At 42.5% G+C, this 21,063-nt stretch overlaps 2 protein-coding genes across 3 annotated transcripts in view; both read right to left on the reverse strand.

Moving 5' to 3' along the window:
• Positions 1 to 15,922, reverse strand: part of LOC135257811 (E3 ubiquitin-protein ligase TRIM35-like) — a 36,244-nt gene extending 20,322 nt beyond the window's left edge. Inside the window, exons 1-2 of one of the 2 annotated variants that reach the window (XM_064340962.1) lie at positions 15,162 to 15,922; positions 11,667 to 11,762 (exon numbers count right to left, since the gene is read on the reverse strand). In XM_064340962.1, the coding sequence (XP_064197032.1) occupies positions 11,667 to 11,762; positions 15,162 to 15,566 (501 nt within the window). In that variant the 5' untranslated portion in view covers positions 15,567 to 15,922. Of the gene's footprint in view, positions 1 to 1,504; positions 2,998 to 11,666; positions 11,763 to 15,161 lie in introns of those variants that run through there. The other variant, XM_064340961.1, reaches the window with a different exon arrangement.
• On the reverse strand, positions 6,640 to 11,009 carry LOC135257821 (GTPase IMAP family member 4-like). Its single transcript, XM_064340977.1, has 2 exons — positions 10,588 to 11,009; positions 6,640 to 9,710 (listed from the first exon to the last, which is right to left on the reverse strand). The coding sequence occupies exons 1-2, from the start codon at positions 10,778 to 10,780 to the stop codon at positions 8,992 to 8,994; spliced, it is 912 nt and encodes a 303-aa protein (XP_064197047.1). The 5' UTR covers positions 10,781 to 11,009; the 3' UTR covers positions 6,640 to 8,991.
• Positions 15,923 to 21,063: the final 5,141 nt, after the last annotated feature.

The raw sequence follows: 21,063 nt of genomic DNA on the forward strand, positions 1-21,063 counted from the left end.
TGTATTACACCCCAACTTTTTTTATGAAAAAAATGAATTGTTGCAAAATATTGCTTTTAATTGAAAAATATTTTTTAAAATACAGTCTGTCCATAATCTGTGCCAGGACGGTAGCTATCTTTTAAACTACAGTCATTTAATTTAAAATTTAAAAAGTTTTTAAATTTTGGTTTTTTGTTTTTCATCTCATTAAAGGGGGAAAAAAAGAACAAAATGCTTTCCCCCCAGGGAACCAGTGCATTAAATAAAATTTGGGAATTAACCCAAAAAATTTGAATTTTTTTTAAAGCCAAAAAAAAATAATTAATTAACAATTAATCATAAAACGCCCCATTGAAATTCAGTGGTTAAAAATACATGAAACCCTGAAAAATGGAACCCCTCCCCTACTCAGATTTCACAGGCCTGGTCATTTTAAAGGGGTTTAATTTTGGGAGCTTTGGGCAGCTTTTTACTTTACAAAAGGGCTTTTTAGAAAATGGCTCAAAGCTCTATCTGCCTCATCCAAAAAAGGGACAGAGTTCAAAATTTACGGATCTACTCATTCACACTCAGAACCACCGATACGTCCCCAAAGTACAGTGTCTGGACCCCTAAACCTGAAATAAAGGGCAGTGGCACTGCTGGTTTGCTATGCTACTCGATCCAGCTAATTTAGCTAAGACATCAGCCTTCCCCCCCAGTTCACTAGCTAGCAGGAGGGACATCAGGTTCCAGCCCGCACTAAATTTTGGGCCAGACCTCCAATGCAAACCCACCAGAAAGGGTTTTAGTAGAGAAAAAAACCCGACCAGGGGGAAAGAGGACAAGTACTAAGCCAGATTTTTGGGGATAAATGTTTTTTTTAAGGGGGCTGGTGGGACAGGAGGATGACTGGAATACACAGTAAAAGCAGATGCAGTTTATGTTTCCCTTGCGGGAAATTCAAATTGTGTGCAAACACTGATTCAACCTTTAAAATGAAGGGACATTGCAGCTGGAAAAATGCTGTTGAATATAACAAAGGCTTTCATAAACACGCAAGCTCTAAAGAGCATCTGACATGCAAGGCCGTTCGGAGGGAGCAAGAGAAACGCTGTGAGACAGACACAGAAATTTCCAGAAATTGATAAACACAGAGGAAACTTCTAGAAATAGATAATAAATGGCATCCATAATTGATATTTTAGAACTTCAAATATAACACTGCCATCTAGACCCATGCAAAAATCAGTGTCCTCCTAGTGAAAAAAGTTCCTCCACTGATTGACCTCTGACCCTGGCTTTGCACCGCCCTCTTGTCTCTCTCTGTTAGTCATGTGACGCAGAGTATGGAGCTCAAACAGCAGTCTTGCCTGAGAACTAAGGTCACTTCATACAGTTCTTTTCTGAAATCCCAATAATTTTTATTCCCAATTAATTTACAAAAGATAAAGCATACACAATTTGATATTATGTGTAAACTGAAAATTCTTACTTGCCATACAAATGAGGTAAAATGTGAAATATGTTATCTGACAATTACCTTATACTCTTCTGCAGCCTCCTGAACTGGTCGCATTTTGTGGTTTTCATGTTTTTCTGAAGTTTGGCAGATAACACGGACGGGTATTTGATCCACCAAACAAAAGAGCTTGAGTTTCTCACTGTGCAGACTGCAGAGCACTTCAGATCCTGCTTTAGCTCTCTGACTTCTCTCCTTTGAGAACGCCTCACAGGCATTCCTCAGAGAAAAGTTAGGGAAAAGACCCTCCATAGAAGATCTTCTCCGGCACACTGGGCACTCCCGAGATCCCCTCTGTTCCCAGCACTGCTGCAGACAGGCCTTACAGAAGCTGTGACTGCATCTCAGGACAACAGGATCCCTGAAGATTTCAGTGCACACAGGACAGGAGAGCTCCTCTTCCAGGAGAGAAGATCCAGACGCCATTCTGTCTCAGTCTGATCTGATCTTAAATTTGTAGTTTAGTTTCACTTTCACTTACTGCCGTCACAACAATCTGAAGTTAAGGACTGTCTTTAAAATTAGACTCAAATCTCTCTTCGTCTTGGTATTTTTTCTCTGTCTATGTTATCAGAAAATCCTGTATTTCTGGAAAATACAGATTGAAATCGTATTAAAAGGCCCCCGATATAACTAAAGCTTGCATCTGTGAGAAACTGTACTTCCCTCTTCCTGTTATGTATGGCTGATTATCAGAGACAGCACTTCCTGCAGGGGGCAGCATTCTACCACTGAGGTTTGATTGGCTGATCTGCCAGCAGTTTTACACGAGCCCGATTCTTACTGGTTCAGTCAGCTCTCTGATGTGTTCATCCAAATGGAATCTTATTCTTCAGCTAATGGCAAGCACACGCCCTCCCTTAGAAACGTGATTCAAACAAAGATCCAGAGTTTGCGTACACAGTCCATTCCTCTTTATAATATCCTGACTCAAAGCTTGTTGAACTCAAAAGTTGTGCTTTAGAACAGGTGGTCTAGCACTGATGAAAGCACGTGACTGAAATGTTTGCTGCTGCGCTGAACAGTTGACACCTCTTGTACTTTTTATCTTTGGCCGAGCAAATCCCAGACAAATCATACAAAGAAGAAAATATTAACGCTTACAAAAACAATACACAGAAAGCCACTTCTTAAAGCGGCTCACTTGTCGATGTAAATTTCAGCATTGGGGTGGAAAAAGCTATGTCCATACCTGCTTTAAATCGAAGACAAATCACGCCTTCCTCGCACGATGGCACGATTGAGTTGGTCGAAACAGTTTTTGCTATTCCTTGTACCCTAGTAAACGGACGCTGCTTATTTCAAATCAACGTGAACAGTTTTGCAGCAGAATCTGCAGTGGCACAGGCATCGCGCAAACGTCTTAGAGGCTCCGGAAAAGGTTTTGGTCACTATAGTTTGGCGCAGAGTTTATTTCGAAACGCTGCCTACCCACCCGTATTTCATCAAACCAGATGGCAGATATGTACTGTGTAAACATCCAGTTGAGGGTACAATTCTAGCAAACTGATAGTGAAGATTTAAAGTCAATAAAATATGAAATTACGAAGCGTTAAAATCTCCTAATTTAAAATAAATGTATTAATATGTCTTAAATACTTTCACAATAAATCGAACACCACCTTTGAAATAATTCGTTAGCTAATTTACAGTGCCTGATGACTTAAGGTAGGCTACAGGCATTCACATCTGTTTGAAAATCTACTGTTACAGCAAGTCTTCATAATCAGGGCAGTCCATATGCAAAATACAACAGAAAACGCCAGAACCAGACGCCACAGTTTGCCAACGTGACATCACAACGGATGGCATTATAGTGTTTTCAGAATTACATGAATACAGACAAAGTCTTGGGGAGACATTGGCCTCCTGAAAGTGTCTAGAAATCAGTTGTACTATTTAGTATGGAAACTAAAACCTAATCCATTGCAGATATCAAACCCAGAATCCGAAAGGTTAGCTGGTATTTAATTTATTTAGAAATGATGCACCGTTTTCAAATAAAAACCGGTGAGCAAAACGAAACTACAGACGGTCTGCAAAAGCTTACTGTATAAACACAGGATCGATGGAGACTTTATATGGGCTGTGACAGAAGTGGCCATTAACAGTGTCTGGAGATTCTGTTGAGACTGCAGTCTTATTCTATCCCTGTTTCTGGTTCGCTGCTCACCTCTGTGTACTACCACAGTGAACCCAGTTCCTGTGACCCTTTGTTCAGCAAATCAGCATTCACTTCTGTGCGCCAGCGTTTGCGAAGCCACTTCCTGTGCGACCCGTCCACTTCCTCGTTCAGCACTTCAGAGCTCCCCTCTCTGCACCAGCATGGTGACCTCGCTTCCTTTGGCACACTGGCTCAGCAGCGCCACCACCTGGTCGTGGGTCATGCTCTGCACGTTCCTCCCGTTGACCTCCACCAGGACGTCCCCCTCCTTCAGGCCCCGGCAGCGGGGGTGGTCCAAGATCCGCTTGACCCGTTGCCCACCCCCTGCGGGGCCGGCGGCGACGGAGAACCCGAAGCCTTGGTCGCCCTTCTCCACGCGGACGGCGACGAGCTCGGGCCGGGCGACGACGGGCGGCGCCGTGACGGCCACCGAGGTCATCAGGCTGGTGTTGGGGTCGTTGGGGTCAAAGGGTAAGGGGTAACCCCTGCACAGCTCCAGGTCCACCGTGGATCCAGTGCGGATGGACTGGAAGATCTTCACCACCTGGGCGTGCGTGTGACCCAGCACGCACGTCTCATTCACGCTCACGATCACGTCGCCTGCGGGACAACACCAGTCAGAGTTGCGGTTCATAAATGTAAATCTGTTTGAGTGATGACTGATACAGGACCAGGCTTCTTGCATTGGGCCTAACAGCCTTTGTCGTCCCCTAAGCTAAAATGCATAAGTACAACGTACAGCTAAAATGTAATCTTCAATAAACTTAAATGTTAAACCATTTTGTTGGTGAAGAACTACGGTGCCATCTCAGAAGGGTTCCTAAAGCACCGGCTTGAAGATTTAGATATTTGGTCATGTGCCTCGAGGGCAGCCTTGATAGTACATGGCATCCATAATTGATATTTTACAACTTCAAATATAACACTGCCATATAGACCCAAGCAAAAATCAGTGCCCTCCTAGTGGAAAAAAAAAAGTTCCTCCACTGATTGACATCTGATGCTGGCTTTGCCCCGCCCTCTTGTCTCTCTACGTTAGTCATGTGACACACAGTATGGAGCTCAAACTGCATACACAACTTGATACTATGTGTAAACTGAAAATTCTTACATGCAATAAAAATGAGGTAAAATGTGAAATATGTTATCTGACAATTACCTTATACTCTTCTGCAGCCTCCTGAACTGATCGCATTTTGTGGTTTTCATGTTTTTTTGAAGACTGACAGACAAGGCAGACGGGTATCGCAACCATAAACTCTGAATGGCGCATTTGTCAAGATGGGACCATTCGAAAATTTGATTATGTGCTGTTGTAATATAAATAAAGTTGATTCCTACCTTTAAAATGCCTGGAAATATCTCAAAACAAGCACAGAATTATTTATTTTTGTGGTGTTGGATGGTCAAAGCATTTCAGGAAACATTTTTTAAAAATGTAACAAACGAGTGGTTTGTGAACACATCGGATGCCGTGGAAACCGCGCCTTGTTGTGTGAAGAGGAACGGGGCCGTTCCAGTCGAAATCGGCCCCCGGGTAAGACCCCATCTGCGTAGGGTGGTGTGTCCCTGTACCTGCGACATCAGGGTGAGCTTTCAGTAACCCTGACTTCAGCTGCCTCCTGTTCGCCCACAATGAATAGAAACGGCCCTGACGTCTTCCATTTTCACTTCTTATTTTTGCAGGTGTGCGGTTTAACACTCTCCTGCTCCTGGCTCATGTTTGGTTGGTTGTGATTGGCTGAGCATTTGGCCATTTATTCAAAAGAAATATGAACTGAACCAATGGGGAGTAGGTGTAGTATCGACCAGAAACTTTCTTTTTCCTTTTAGTGTGCAGAAAAGCAAAACTGAAAAACTTGCTCTCTCGGTGTGAGCTCCCGGTCGCAGCCCTGTACCGTGAAGAAGAACACACCTGTAAGTGCCTGGGCTGATTAGCTAACACAGCCCAGGTGCGTGTGCTCTCTCCACCAGTCAGGCACCTGGGCTGATTAGCTAACACAGCCCAGGTGCGTGTGCTCTCCCCACCAGTCAGGCACCTGGGCTGATTAGCTAACACAGCCCAGGTGCGTGTGCTCTCTCCACCAGTCAGGCACCTGGGCTGATTAGTGAACACAGCCCAGGTGCGTGTGCTCTCTCCACCAGTCAGGCACCTGGGCTGATTAGCTAACACAGCCCAGGTGCGTGTGCTCTCTCCACCAGTCAGGCACCTGGGCTGATTAGTTAACACAGCCCAGGTGCGTGTTCTCTCCCCACCAGTCAGCAATCTCTCATCTTCTGTACTCTTCTCCGTCTCTCTCCCCTCTCAATTTAATTCAAACTGCTTTATTGGCATGACATATTTCAGTGTATGTGTTGCCAAAGCTTTCCAAATTACATGAAGTACAGTGTCAACTCTCTCTCGCTCATATACAGGTGGTAAATGGACTGCATTTATATAGCGCTTTTACCCAAAGCGCTTTACAATTGATGCCTCTCGTTCATCCATTCACACACACACTCACACACCAACGATGAAAGGCTGCCATGCAAGGTACCAATCAGCTCATTGGGAGAAATTTGGGGCTAGGTGTCCTGCTCAGGGACACTTCGACACGCCCAGGGCGGGGGATCGAACCGGCAACCCTCTGACTGCCAGACAAATGCTCTTACCTCCTGAGCTGTGTCGCCCCTAAATAAATAAACAAAATAAGCTCCTTTTCACTGACACTAGGCCTGGGGTAAGAACGATGCTGCACGCGTTCCTGAAGAATTCCCCAGCATCCCAGGCTGTTCAAATAACAGCCGGAAGAGGTAATTCCGAGGGTGAGCAAGGAATTCTGAATTAAATGCACTTCGGCTCATTATATTTGTTTCTAGAGGGTTCTTGGTACTGTTTGCCTTTATTGCATATCCCGGACAAAGGATCAGAGTCAAATGATGACAGATGTCAATTCTAAAAAAACAATATTGTCCAAAAATGAACAAAAAAACATTTTTTTTCAGGATGAGCACCTATTTCAGCAAGTTATGACAATAACATGTGAGAACACTTCATTCTTTTAAACAGTGATGACTGCCAATATGCATATGATTCTTACCTTTAACAATCTGTAATGTTCAAATATAAATTAATGCACCATAACCTTCTTGCAGTGTTTGAGGTATTGTGCATATTTTGGAAACCACTGGAGAACAGTCAAATTGCTTTTATTGTACTTCAATAAGTTCTATTTAACACAAATCTCGGCAGTTATAAAACATGTATTTGCATATATTTACAGAACATACAGCTCAATTTGAAAACGATATTTTTATGTTCATCCGTTTCATTGTTCAGCTATAAGAAAAAAGACAAATCAGTTTTAAAAAAAGTTATGCTAGCAGTTTGCTGCAGAAGACAGGAAAGGTGCTGTCTATGCAGTCTTCAGAATTAGACAGGACTTCGTGCATCTCACTCACTGAAAGACCGCAGCCCGGACACAGAAATTCAGTAAAGCAATTTCTTCCCCGAACATGAATTTGTCATTTGTATTTACAAGTATTTACATTATTTAAAGGAGTTTGCAGAAATGATTACGTTTGCTTCTATTGCAGCTTATGCTCACTTGCTGCATTATGAGTTATTCATTACATAACTTTACAGGCATTTAGCAGACGCTCTTATCCAGAGCGACTTACACAACTTTTACATAGCATTTTACACTGTATCCATTTATACTAAAGCAATTTCGGTTAAGTACCTTGCTCAAGGGTACAACGGCAGTGTCCTATGCGGGAATTGAACCTGCAACCTTTCGGTTACAAGCCCAGTTCCTTACCCACTGTGCTACACTCCCATTCAGTGGTTGTGAGAGGATGACTGAACTCTTGTGTTTAAAAATGTATTATGCAGTATGTAGGATTAAATATAACAGGATCTTTGTGAATAATAAGCATAAGTACATTCACTACGATGCACAAAAATAGGAGTTTCCTCCATGACAGATGAATAAAAAGATCATGTACAATATGCACTCAGAAAAACGATTCCAGGCATTCAATGGAATTAAGAAAGCACATCAACTTGGTTATATTTAAATAGCAGATATTGAAGAGGTTTTATTTTATTTATTCTGAGTAATTACAATGAATATAGATCTGCTAATTCTCAAACTAGATTCAATCAGTTTAAAAATATGAGGATGGTTTATATATGGCTAATTCTAGATTATGAAACAATTATGTGATTATTATGTATTCTACTATTATTGATGTATTTAAAACACATTGGATTTATTTATTATAATTGCGGAAATCTATTTATTTGTTTCATTTGTGTTTGATTGATATATATGCATCACATTTATAAGTTTATTGTTTTGGCTTACATTAAAATTACTTTAAAATGCATAAATCGTGAATATTAGGCCTAAATATTTATTTGAGTGAGTAGAAAGTCATTGGGAATTTGGAAGGTTAAAAGATATACAAGATTTTTTCTTGTATACAAGTGTGATTATTAACAAACAAATAAAAATGCAAGAGGTCATTGACACAAATAATTACCAGAATTATCTTACAGGCACTGTTTCAAAATTAATCATTTTTTCCTCCACATCCTGAATAATGTTTTTATTTTACAGGTTTTTTTAATTTAGAATTTTCTTTGTAATACAATTAATAATTCTAATTAATACATTTATTCATTAATCTATTTTTGCAGTAGTTAGCCTCATTTGTGCCTTTGGTCTGTAACACAATGAGGTACATTTTTTTATTTTAACTTTTGTAAATTTCTCAGATTGTGGGGTTTTTATATGTATTTGTTTAGACAGTGTTATTTTTATTTTAAATTTTTATTCTGGCATTGTATTCACCAGTGAATCTTACTTTGCTGCGGACAGACTCAGATTTGCAGCATTATCAGGGACTGGGCCTGTCGTGGCTGGGCCTGCTCCTGCCGGCCGAGAGGACAGGAAAGCTACGGCATGCGGCTCCAGTGTGCGACCTTCATCTTCGTCGATCCTAATGAGTTCCTGGAGGACTGTGAGTGTGACACACACGCGCAGGCGAAACGGCGAGCTGAGGCGAGGGGTCATTCGACCGCAGGAGGGGATCTTAACTTCGGGGGAGATCGCGGAAAGGGGGGCGAGCTGTCGACCAAAGTTTCGACAGCATCTCGGTTGTTCCCAAGGCTATGACCCCCCCTTCACAGTTCCCCCGGGAGGTGGATTCCTCAGCAATCTGAGATCCACCAGAGGGTCTCTGAGGCTTCTCTCTTACTCTGTGCTACATTTGCCACATTTGCCCCTGCTTCTGCTCCAATTACCCCCCCGGTATCATACGCACGCAGGCCCCCAGTCCCATCCCCATCTTTGCTACCTCAGCTACAGGTACAGGTTGTGCTTTGTTCTTCCTTTTTCCTTTGTTCTTCCTTTTTCCTTTGTTCTTCCCTTCTAGCTTGTTCCGCAGCTTGGAGCATCTCGTAGGTGAAGCACTTCCCTCCACTCTGTTCCACCATCTGATCAATCGTGTTCAGCAGCTTTTTGATTTGAGCGGCGTTGCTTCTCTCATCATCATGGCCTTCAGTGGGACTCTTCCAGTATTTGTTATCGATGACATGAAACCGGTTTCCACACTTTTGGACAAGTGTTTTCAGACGCTCATTTTCATCCACAAACTGCTGGATGGTCATGTCGTCGTCAAGCTGGTATCCGTTGGTAAACAGGACAACAGCGTACTTCAGAGCCCCCTTCCCAAACGTTTTCAGAATGTCCTCCACCGCTTTCATCTCCTCCCATGTCGGTCTCCTCACAGACAGCACTATAACAAAGGCGTGAGGTCCAGGGGAGCACTCTATGATGCACCTGGCTATTTTAGGTTTTAGTTCTTCATCAGAGAACTCAGTAGAAAGATACCCTGGTGTGTCAACCACAGTGATTTTCCTCCCATAAACAGTCGCTGTTTTAGCCTCACATGTAGATGTAACAGATTCTGTACGACACGAAGTCTTGAACTTGTTCTCTCCCAGAATGGTGTTGCCTGTGCTGCTCTTCCCCACTCCTGTCTTTCCCAACAGGACAATCCTCAGATCAGCTAACCCTGTAGAAAAAAACAGAGTATTTAAATAATTATAAAATACACAGTGTAGGAGGCTGACGTGTATGGTACTGCCATTTTCACACTGACAGAAAACCCCAGAAACTTCTAATATCAGAACTACAACTTCATGCTACACAGTTAGCGTCTGAAACCCATTTCAGATTATCATTGCCCTTTATGGACCTTTACTAGACTTTTATTGATGAGCTACAGTATAATACACATATTTAAGCATATTCCAATTATAAACTACTACACAGCATGTAACTACATACAGGAATTTCCAAAATAAATAATATCACTTTGAGTATTCACATGTAAAATAGGATAAATGATGACATAATACACTCAAAATTTATTGTTAAAAATATTGTTAGTGTATCATGTTGTGAACTGTATCGTGTACTGTATTGAGTCATGAGCTCGTGTATCATTCCCTAGTGGACGGATCCGTAGAGAGCCAGGACAGAAGAGTGGAAACACTCTCTCAGTGAAGGAGTGTTTAAAAGTGTAGAGAGGAGTGTTGTTACTGGGGTCAGAGAATGAGACGTCAGCACTGATCTGCACAAAAAAACCGTCAGACACAATGGGCTCCTAATGATATAAACTGGGTTACACAAAAACAACCATTATAGCCTCAGATATACAGTATGTGTATAAAGGAGAGACAGAGAAGTACCCAATAATATAATCTCCTTGAATACAGTATCACTCTAAAGCAGAATTTTATTGTGAGCATCACTGAGTTCCTTCACTCTAGGGCTCTTACACAGACAGGACTAATATGACTCTGACTGGCTTTATCAGCTTGTGGAAAGGATGCTGAAGATTCCCCCTGTACAGTGACAATGTGGAGCTCCCTGCCCCCAGTACTCACTGTATTGAACAGTCCCCAGCATCTTCTCGCACACTCTGTCCTTCAGATTGCCCAGGTGCTTGGTCACATCAATCAGCGCTCCTGAGACCTTCTCTGGATCCGCCAGTGTGCACTGGGCTCTGCAATAATATTCAGGAGTCACTTGTGCTGTGGGCGTGGCTTCATTACCATAGAAGATTATCAGCAGCAGCATCAGATCTTCATTCTATAAGAAAATGGCTCCATCCCTCCCAGCGTTCTGCCACACAGCCCCACTGGCTGCCAGATATGAAGCAGCCCGACCCCACTGAGGGACACACTCACAGGAGGGAGGCTATTTGTATTCTATCATTGATTACCTATCATCTGTATCATGATTATAATGATGTTAAATTACTTATAATATGTTAATCATTATAATTAACAATATAAATGTAATCATTGTGTAATTTGATCTGATAACTCATTTGGGCATTCTTTTTTTGTTTCCATCTGGTCCTATTTTACACATCATTGATGAAATGCTGCAGTACTTGTAAACTACCACTCACATTTAAACTGAAGAGAGAAAGGAAGAGGAGATTAAAAGATGAAATTAAATAGAGAGAAAGGCTGGAGTTTACATACCGTTTCTCCAAATCTTTGTAGCTCTGAAATAAGTGAATAAGAGTTGATTTTTAATACTATAACCAATACTCAGACTATAAAAACTGTATCAATGTAATATATTCTCATTTGAGTATTGAAAAACATGATTTATGTGTGATTATGACACATGACTTACCTGCAGGAATGAGACGTCTTCAGCCCCCAGCTCCTGTTCTATGGCTCTGATTTGTTCTGAAAGAGATGATATCTCTTTGGTCATCTTCTCAATCTTCTCCTTCATCATCTGACTCTTCCGCTCCTCTTCCTCCCTCAGTGCAGCAATCTCAGCTGCCTCTTCATCTTTCAGGAACTGCTGAAGTTTCTCAAACTCTATCTTTATCTGTCTCTCTGTGTGCTGGGCCTGGCTCTGGAATAAACATTATTCACCATCATTTCAGCACAATCCAGCGCTGCATTTTCAACACTGTGATTTAAAGGCTTCAGTACAGTACCTCGATGTGCTGTGCTGTTTGATCACAGACTAGTTTCACTGCATTAAAGGCTTTTAGCTTCTTCTGCAGTGGAGTCAGTGCAGACCTGAGTTTCTTCTGGAAAGAAATGACAGAGTTCACACTTTACTGAGGAAACAGACTGACAGTAAACTTCACCACCTACAGAGACAGCACAAGGGCATAAAGCATACAAGCCAAAAACTATGGGTTTCACTGAATGGGTGTGATCATGTTATGTAGAACAACACTGGACAATAAAATATGTGTTGGAGCTGGTGATAAAATTTTCAGGTAAAATACATTATAATGCTCAATTATGAAAGCATTAAGTAATACATACAGGAAAATGTAATGATTATTTTTTTTACACAAACAGTAATCATTTCTTCATTTTTGTTCTGTGTTGATGTTACATTTATTAAAGACAATATTTATTATACCAAAAAGAGAAGTAGTTGCAAAATGCTGCAATCATTGTCAAAAGCTGTTTATAAATGCAGTTTATCCATAACCTGTGCCAGGGCTGTAGCTATTATTTTAAGATCAGCGACATAATTAAAATGAAAAAATTGTTTTGTTTATTTTTATTCATCTCATTACAGATGGGTGTAAGAAAAAGAAGAAAATACATTAGCCCAGGGACCACAGTGCAGTATAAGAACAACCATAAACAATTAAAAATAAGAATTAATCCAGGAATGAAAATTATTTTTTTTAAAAGGCACTGAACAATACTTAATGGACAATTAATCATCATTCTGTAAATATGCATGAAATCATTCGGTTAAAAATGCATAAAAACATGCATTCAAAACTAGTTAAAAATACATGAAATCCTGAACTGGTAACCCTCTTCCCTACTCAGATTTTACAGGCCTTGTCAGTTTAAGGGTTAATTGGAGCGTTGGCAGTGTTTACTTTACAAAATGAATGTTAGAAAATATCTCGAAGCTCTACCTGCCCCATCCACAACAGGACAGAGTTCAGAATTTACTGGATCTACTCATTCACACTCAGAACCACCGATACGTGCCAAAGCTACAGCGTCTGCATCTACAACCTCAAATGAAGTCAGTGACACTGCTGGTCTTGCTATGCTACTCGATCAAGCTAATTCAGCTAATGACATCAGCTCCCCTCCAGCTTCACTAGCTAGCAGGAGCACATCAGGTTCCAGCAGCACTACATTTGGACCAGACCCTCCACTGCAAACTCCACCAGAGGATTTTAATAGAGAAAAGCCTGACCAGGTGAAAGAGGACAAGTATCTAAGCCTCTTTTTTAGTGGGAAAAATCCTCTTTTGTAAGTGACTGATATGACAGAAGAGACTGACTGAAATACACAGTAAAAGCAGATGCAGTTTCTGTTTCCCTTGTGGGAAATTCAAATTGTGTGTAAATGCTGATTAAACCTTTAAAATGAAGGGACATTGCAGCTGGAAGCATGCTGTTGAATATAACAAAGGCTTTCATAAACATGCAAGCTCTAAAGAGCATCTGACATGCGCGGCCGTTCGGAGGGAACAAGAGAAACGCTCTGAGACAGACACAGAAATGTCCAGAAATTGATTAACACAGAGCAGCCTTCTAGAAATAAATATTACATGGTATCCATAATTGATATTTTGATAGTCCTGGTAACAAACCAGTTACCTTTGTTAGCTAGACTGGATGCATCTGATAGCATGTTAGACTGGGGGAGTGGACCTTTCCTCTAAGTTGAGTACATGATCTGAAAGGACCTACAGTTGACCGAAGTCATAAAATCAGCATCTCACAAGTCAACCTACACAAGTCATGATGTACTAAATGAAAACATAGAAGCAGTGGGAAATGTAGTAACAGGTGTAATTTTGAGTGAAATAGCCTCACAGTGGCTCACATTCAAAGCCGATGAGACCTGTGATTTCACAGAATGTGCGAATATTTCTATTGTGGCTCATTTTATTTTGGAGGACAGTAAGCGGGTGACATCTTCTCACCATGGCCACTGCTGAAGCTGAGGAAGCAGACACTTCCTTACAGGAAGTGAGAAAAGCTTCTCCCTTCAACAATATTGAGTCACTGTTACCATGGCGCTTCCCTCATGCCAGGAAAGCATGGAGGTGTCCAAAGGCCACTGTAGGACAGGCTTGGCAGAGAAGTTTCTCATGTTCACTGCTTCAACCACCAGCTGCACCTTGTGGTCATTCACACCCTGTCAGCTGAACACACAGTTGCTGATTTCTTCAATGCCTGTGGCATAATTTTTTCTGAAGGCCAATTATGTCCACTCACTATAAAGGTGATGGTCTGAGAGGCCTAGTGGATCAGTACTGGACTGATCAGTACTGGACTGATCACCTGGCTGCAGTCTCAGTGAGCCTAAAAACTGTGGGGAGAACTGAGCAGTGCTGCCTCAGGCCAGCAGCCCCAGGCCAGCAGCCCCAGGCCAGCAGCCCCAGGCCAGCAGCACTCAGGCCAGCAGCCCCAGGCCAGCAGCCTCAGGCCAGCAGCACTCAGGCCAGCAGCCTCAGGCCAGCAGCACTCAGGCCTACTGGTCAGGAGAGAAAGTGCAGACAGCTGGGCTTCTTCAGCAGGGAAAGGAGACTGGCTTTGTGTTCACTGGAAATACTGAGCACAAGGTATCACTGCTTCTGAACAAACCGGACCAACTGCCACAGGCTGAGAAAATGGACCTGATTAATGCAGTAAAACAAAATGTGTGGGTAAGCTGAGCTGTGATGCTGTGTTTACTGAGCTGTGGTACACAGCTATCATTACCCACAAACCCCCACACTCCAGCAGAAGGAGACGTATCAACCGCAGGAAACTTGATGAGTACGTCACGGAGGAGACGAAGAAAGAATGACACCAATGGCAGGTCAGGTGACTTCAATACACGGTACCAGCCAATCGTGTTGCAGTGGAGGCTTTACACAGTGAGGGGGCTGCAATAATTATGCCAAACTGGTGTTGATAGTGTGTTATTTACTCCCACCATGGAGAGATACAGTGGTTATCTTATATTCTCCACTTTATTGTGTTCAACTTCTGTATGCGTCACTGGTACAGAAATATGTTGGTCCAAATTGACTGTGATGCGATATTCCTTCTCCCCAGTGCCTTTTTGGATTGGGGGGGTCAGTTGTTCTGGATAAAATGTACAACACAGGCTCAACAGAACTTCAAATATAACATTGCCATCCAGACCCATGTAAAAAAACAGTGCCCTCCCAGTGAAAAAAGAGTTCCTCTATTGACTGATGTCTGATGCCAGTTTTGCCCCACCCTCTCTGTTAGTCATGTGATACATAGTTACAAGTTCAAACTGCAGTCAGGCCTGAGAACTAAGGTCACTATATGCAGAGCTTTAATTAAATCACATTTTTTAATCCCAATGAATTTACCAAAGAAAATAATAAAGCATACACAGTTTGATACTATGTGTAAACTGAAAATCTTACAAGCCATAAAAAATAAGGTAAAATGTAAATTCTTTTATTTGAGAATTACCTTATACTCTTCTGAAGCCTCCTGAACTGGTCGCATTTTGTGGTTTTCATGTTTTTCTGAAGTTTGGCAGACAAGGCAGACGGGTATTTGATCCACTAAACAGAAGAGTGTGAGTTTCTGTCCGTGCAGACTGCAGAGCACTTCAGATCCTGCTTTAGCTCTCTGACTTCTCTCCTTTAAGAACACCTCACAGGTATTCCTCAGAGACAGGTTACAGGGAGGATTAGCCTTAGAAGATCTTCTCCTGCACACTGGGCACTCCCGAGATCCCTTCTGTGCCCAGTACTTCTGCAGACAGGCCTTACAGAAGCTGTGACTGCAACTCAGGACAACAGGATCCCTGAAGATTTCAGTGCACACAGGACAGGAGAGCTCCTCTTCCAGGGGAGAAGATCCAGACGCCATTCTGTCTCAGAGCTAGAGCACATCTTATGCCAACTAATAGAACTAAAAATCTTAATAGAGAGTTACACCCAGATCCAGGGGAGGGATTTACAGAAAACAGCAGGTAGGTATGAACTACAGGCAAAACAGGTTTTCTCTGCAGATTAAAAAATCACAGCGTGACCTCACCTGGCATTGGTTATTTCCAGGTTTCCCTCCCCTCCCCCACTCCACAATTTTCTGTTTACTTGATGTTTCCTCTTTGTCATTGATCTTAACGTAGGGAGGTAAACAGTTTTATCTGCACAGCCAAGTGCAATCCTGAATCCAGACTACAATCCACTGTTCGAATTCATGAAATGTTTGAAATAAAGTGTAAAGTCTCTCTAAAATAATCTTTTTTTTTTTTTAAATCTATTTTTTAATGATTTGGTTCTCTGCTCTGCCAAATAAAAGGTTACTTTGGGTTAGGGTTAGGGTTGACATTTACACACAGGCTACAGTGAACAGGAATTCTCCCCGACACTGAACTCTGGCTGTTGTTTCTCCGTCAGTTCAGTTTGAGAGTTGCCCCACCCGGATTATTAAAATAGCTGCATAATGAACCCATTTTTTCTATCCACACTCAAAGTGCTGCAATCAGCTTGTGAGAACTGCTTCCCTCTTCCTGTTGGACACACCAGAGCTGCAGAGTGAGGGGATCCAGCAGGGGGCAGCATTGTGCAGCTGAGGTCTGTGTGTAGCTGATTGGCCAGCACTTCCAGGGCCCTTTCACAGCTTGCCTGAGTGTCTGATTCAAACAGAAGAGTGACCACAGGGGTGGAATCAGACTTCTCTGAGTCAATGAGCTACAGCACCTGGCTAACAGCATTTCCAGACCCAGATGAATTTGAGCTGTTTTCTTTCTGTAATGTGTACCATCAGTAACCATACAGTGCTGGTCCATGATGCAGGTAAGCAGTGAAAAGCTCTGATCACCCTGCAGTGCTCTGAGACTCAGGCTGCGTCCGAATAGTCTTTTTTGCTCAGGAAGGTTCCTAACTGAGTGAAATGACCCGGAAGTATCTAAGTGGCAGCCATGATAAGAGCTGTTCGAATTCTCTAAATGCTAAGGAAAGGTGCTTCAATGCTTCCTATCTTATCTCCTTTAGCATAGGGCACACTGGACTGTCCTTTACGAAGAAAAGGAGATAATGCCGTCCCACAATTCCTTACGGCAGCAACATTTAAAGCGAAGCACCATTCGAAAACAAACGATCAACATGACAGAGTTGTGTGGTGGTTCCTAAGCTATTATATGCATAGGCTTCAGATCAGATCAGATCATAATCAGCATATTAACCATAACACAGAAGTCTGTCTTTCAAGAAAAAGGGATATGAGACGTTTTTAGGCAGATGATGTTTTTAATTCAAAATGTTTGAAACTTAAGAATGATGATATGTACAGTAGTAGATTTGTAGGCCTAACTACATGTAATCCCTATCTTGCATTAAATTTAATGAATTATTTTCATACAATCATACTGATTGGGATTCATGTCGATAAATATGAGTTGACAGGAGGGTGAGCATGAGCAACCATTCTCAATGTGACAACCATTTCGTTTGTGACTGGTAGCCTATATTCCTTTTTTAATTCAATTCCAACCTCGGTAATGAAGTAATATTTTTCACTGGGTTGTCCACGTTTATACAGCCTGCATGAAACAGCACGGTAAGAACGCACGGGGCGAAGTATCTGAGATGCGCTTTTAGTAGTCCATCTTCGGAACATTGTAGTTTTACCATGGCAGACCCACGTCAATAACATCAGCCGTCGCATAATTACGTAGCTTAGTGTAAGTGCAGTTGGATTCTCTTAGCACCGCGGTTGTCTTTTCCTAAGTCCTTTTGAATTCTCCTTCACATCTGTCCTTAACCTCAAGAGGTTTTCCATCGAGGTCAAGGAAAAGTGGTCAGGAAAAGACATAATTTTCTTGACTATTCGGACGCAGCCTCAATCTCTCCTCTGTACTCAGGGTACTGTGGTGAGGTAATGCTCCTCTGGTAGTCAATGGGTTTCACAAACCGGTCACAGTCTGAAGGACAGAGTACACACACACACATACACATACACACTCACACTAACATGTGATATTAATAGTGGGTTTTCTTCCGGCAAGCCCACTCTTGCTATCTTTCATATTTCTTATTATTATCTGCACTTTCTGCCCAATTTTTCTAGCTCTAACTGGTCCTACCGTTTTTGCACTACATTCAAACTTTATACACCAAAATGACCGGCTAGTTCCACACATTGTTGCTTGTCTACAGATTTGTGAAATATTATAAACTTTTTGAAATATTCAACTTTTTTTGTGGTCACTCCATAGAGGGTCAGTCATGGACGTTTAGTGGAATGCTTTAGTAGGACGCATGCGCAGGTGGTCACTCACTGACTCATGGAAGTTTAGTAGTACGCACTTCCAACGGCACAAGATTTTTAAGCACAGCTTTATCGCCTAATGTTACTTTAGCTAACGCCTACAGGTTAGCGTTTTGCCTACTTTAGTTAACCTAGTCAGCACGTACGCACACTATCCTGCACACATGAGTAGGATCTACGGACACACAGCTACAACCCGTGTACGAATGCTATCCTGCACGCTTGAGTAGGAGCTAATTACACACAGCTACTACCACCGATACAAATGTATGGACAAACGGAGGACAACAAATAACGTTACAGAGGTGAGGACATGCCATATAGTTAGCCAAGATTTACTCATGACACTTTTAGGATATGACTAATCTGGAACATAATCGCCACTTGCTGATCCCCGGCTGTATCTGTAACGCTACGGTGCGCCATGGGTCTGGACGTGCTTCTTCTGGGCTATGCGCCCTCATTGAAATGCATGGAGGCTTGAGGACAGTGCCAGTTGGAATTTGAAGCAAGCAAGCCCACGCAATTCCTCAAAGAATTGTACCCTTTCTAGTTCTATAATTGAACCTCTAGCCACAAGCAAGCCACAAAATCACACAAAACAACAAACAGCCCCACTGCTGAGAGTAGCAGGTGAGACAGGAGCCCCAGTGCTCTCTCACTCCACACACCTGGTAGAGCCAGGGCTTCACCCAACACCTCAGCACAGCTTCAGTCACCCTCTTGTGGACAGAGTGAGTGTGACCACAGACATTTCCCTCACTCTCAGACAAGAGCTTGAAACGGGCCCAAAAACTTCAGCCTGACGCTACATGCACCCACATTCTATTCAGCCTGAGTCTGACCTGAGCCCGCGTATTGCAGCATTTTGGAAGCTGAACCTGGTTTGACCCTGACTTTTAATAAGTGCATCAATGCAGTAGACACGCCGTGGTTTGGGGTATCGCTGAAGTTCTGTTCAGAAAAGGTGTGATTGATGTCTGGATCAGATCAGTTGATGGTGCACAGCGGCAGGCTTGTGCATTATACTGTCATAACGCTGATGCTCCTGTTTCACGGCTCCCATATTTAAGCAGGGCATCAGAGAATTCACATTTTACGAACCCCACGCTTTCGTCTGCAGCTCGATTAAAAACCGTGTAAAAGTTTGTCCAGACCTGGGATTCTCCATTCGATGGCTGCTGCCTCACTTCATTCTCCCCTGACTATAACTTCTTTCACCCCAGCTCTGAGGCGTCCATTTTGTCACTCAGAGAGCTCAGCTTAGACTCGCTGGCCTACAACTGCCATCCAGCTCACACAGCGCTCTGTGCTCAAAATATAAAGGCCCAGCTACAAAGAGCAAAACCCCACCCAGCCCAATAGAAAGAGGCAGAATTAGGACCCGAACCGACCCAAACCCTCGGGTACTGGTCCAGTTTTATCAGGCTCAGGTGAAAATTACAAACTCACTCTCAGAGCTCATAGCACTTGCAGCGTAGTTAGCTAATCAGTATATCAGATCAGCTCATGTGAGTTTGAACTGAACCCAAACCCAGCATATGAGGGACGTGTTTACCTCTGTCTGTGTTCATACTGCCCTAGAGGAGGAGACTTACCCCATCACACACCTGGGAGACACACTGGTGACGGGTCAGAAAAAGAGCAGCACTCTGGAGTGATTCCACTGGTGGATTTATTATTTATTATTACCTCAACTGATTACACACAAACCCACATACTTACACTACCACCATATAGCACAGTTATTACTCAGTGGTAACATTGGGAAGTTATGTGAAAAGAAATTAGACACTTCTCATGGAAACACTACAGAACGTTTCAAATAAAACAATATTTTGTTGATGCTGTTTGACCGGCAAATATTTTAATTAATGCTGTTCAGATGTGATGGAATGCAGTTTTTTAAACCTGATTTTTACTCCAACATCATGAGATTTCAAAGTTACATTCATCATGAACTGCTGCAGAAATGGATCTATATTTTGTAAATGATTCAATAAAATATTGTAAAAGATATTATCTGCAAATATACTCATTAATCTTGTCAAAGTGAAAGAAGCAGTCTGTTCACCTGATCCTTGCACACAAACCACATCACTATTCCACTCTTACAGATACCTTCAGTGGAGAGATCCACAGAGAACCAGGCCAGAAGAATGGAAACACTCTCTCAGTGAAGGAGTGTTTAAAAGTGTAGAGAGGAGTGTTGGTACTGGGGTCAGAGAATGACACCTCCCCCCTGTCCCAGTCCAGCTGCACTCTGACCCTCTGGGGTTTCCTCTGCACAGTGAGGGCTGTAGGTGGGAAGGTCAGGGCTGCGTATTCCCCACTAAGCAGCTGTAAACCCCACACTCCTGCTGCTGGCCACAGACCCACAAACCCTTTCCTGCTGATGGACTCTTTAGCCACACCCACCGCCCAGTAACCTTCATTCCTCACTTCTACATCCCAGCAGTGTCTCCCTGAGATGAATCCCTCAGAGCCCAGAACACACAGCCCCCAATCAAATCTCTCTGGATTACCAGGAACCTGCTGTCTCTCACGACTGCGTCTCACGCTGGTCAGATCCTCAGACAGTGAGAGGAGGGGATGTGCTGTGTTTGGGTCCAGAGTCACAGAAGCTGAAGGGACAGAGAATGAGACGTCAGCACTGATCTGCACAGAGAAACCGTCAGACAAAATGGGCTCCTAATAATATAAACTGAGTTTCACAAAACCATTATACAGAATCATTATAGCCACTGTACAGGCCAAAAGTATTAGGCCACCTGTAGTTTTTTTAACTTGGTAGCAAATAATGCATTTAATATATGCACATTTAATGAATAACAAACCAAAGTAGTTTTTTTTTCAATTTCTACCTACAATAACTCAAAAAGTTGACTTAAAAATAATCTTAGACTCTTAGAAATAAACTAAGACTTTCTTCGAAATAGCCTCCTTTGACTATAACTACAATTAAATTAATTATTGGCAGTCTGTCCATTCAGTTTGCTGAAGGGAGGAGAGTTCTCTCTAGCATAACTAGAAGTCTGTGCAACACTAAATTCCCAGGCCTTGCAGCAGGGCCCCTCCGTCTCCAGGCACC

The sequence above is a fragment of the Anguilla rostrata genome, chromosome 6, assembly GCF_018555375.3.
Source record: "Anguilla rostrata isolate EN2019 chromosome 6, ASM1855537v3, whole genome shotgun sequence".
Taxonomy (NCBI): Eukaryota; Metazoa; Chordata; class Actinopteri; order Anguilliformes; family Anguillidae; genus Anguilla; species Anguilla rostrata.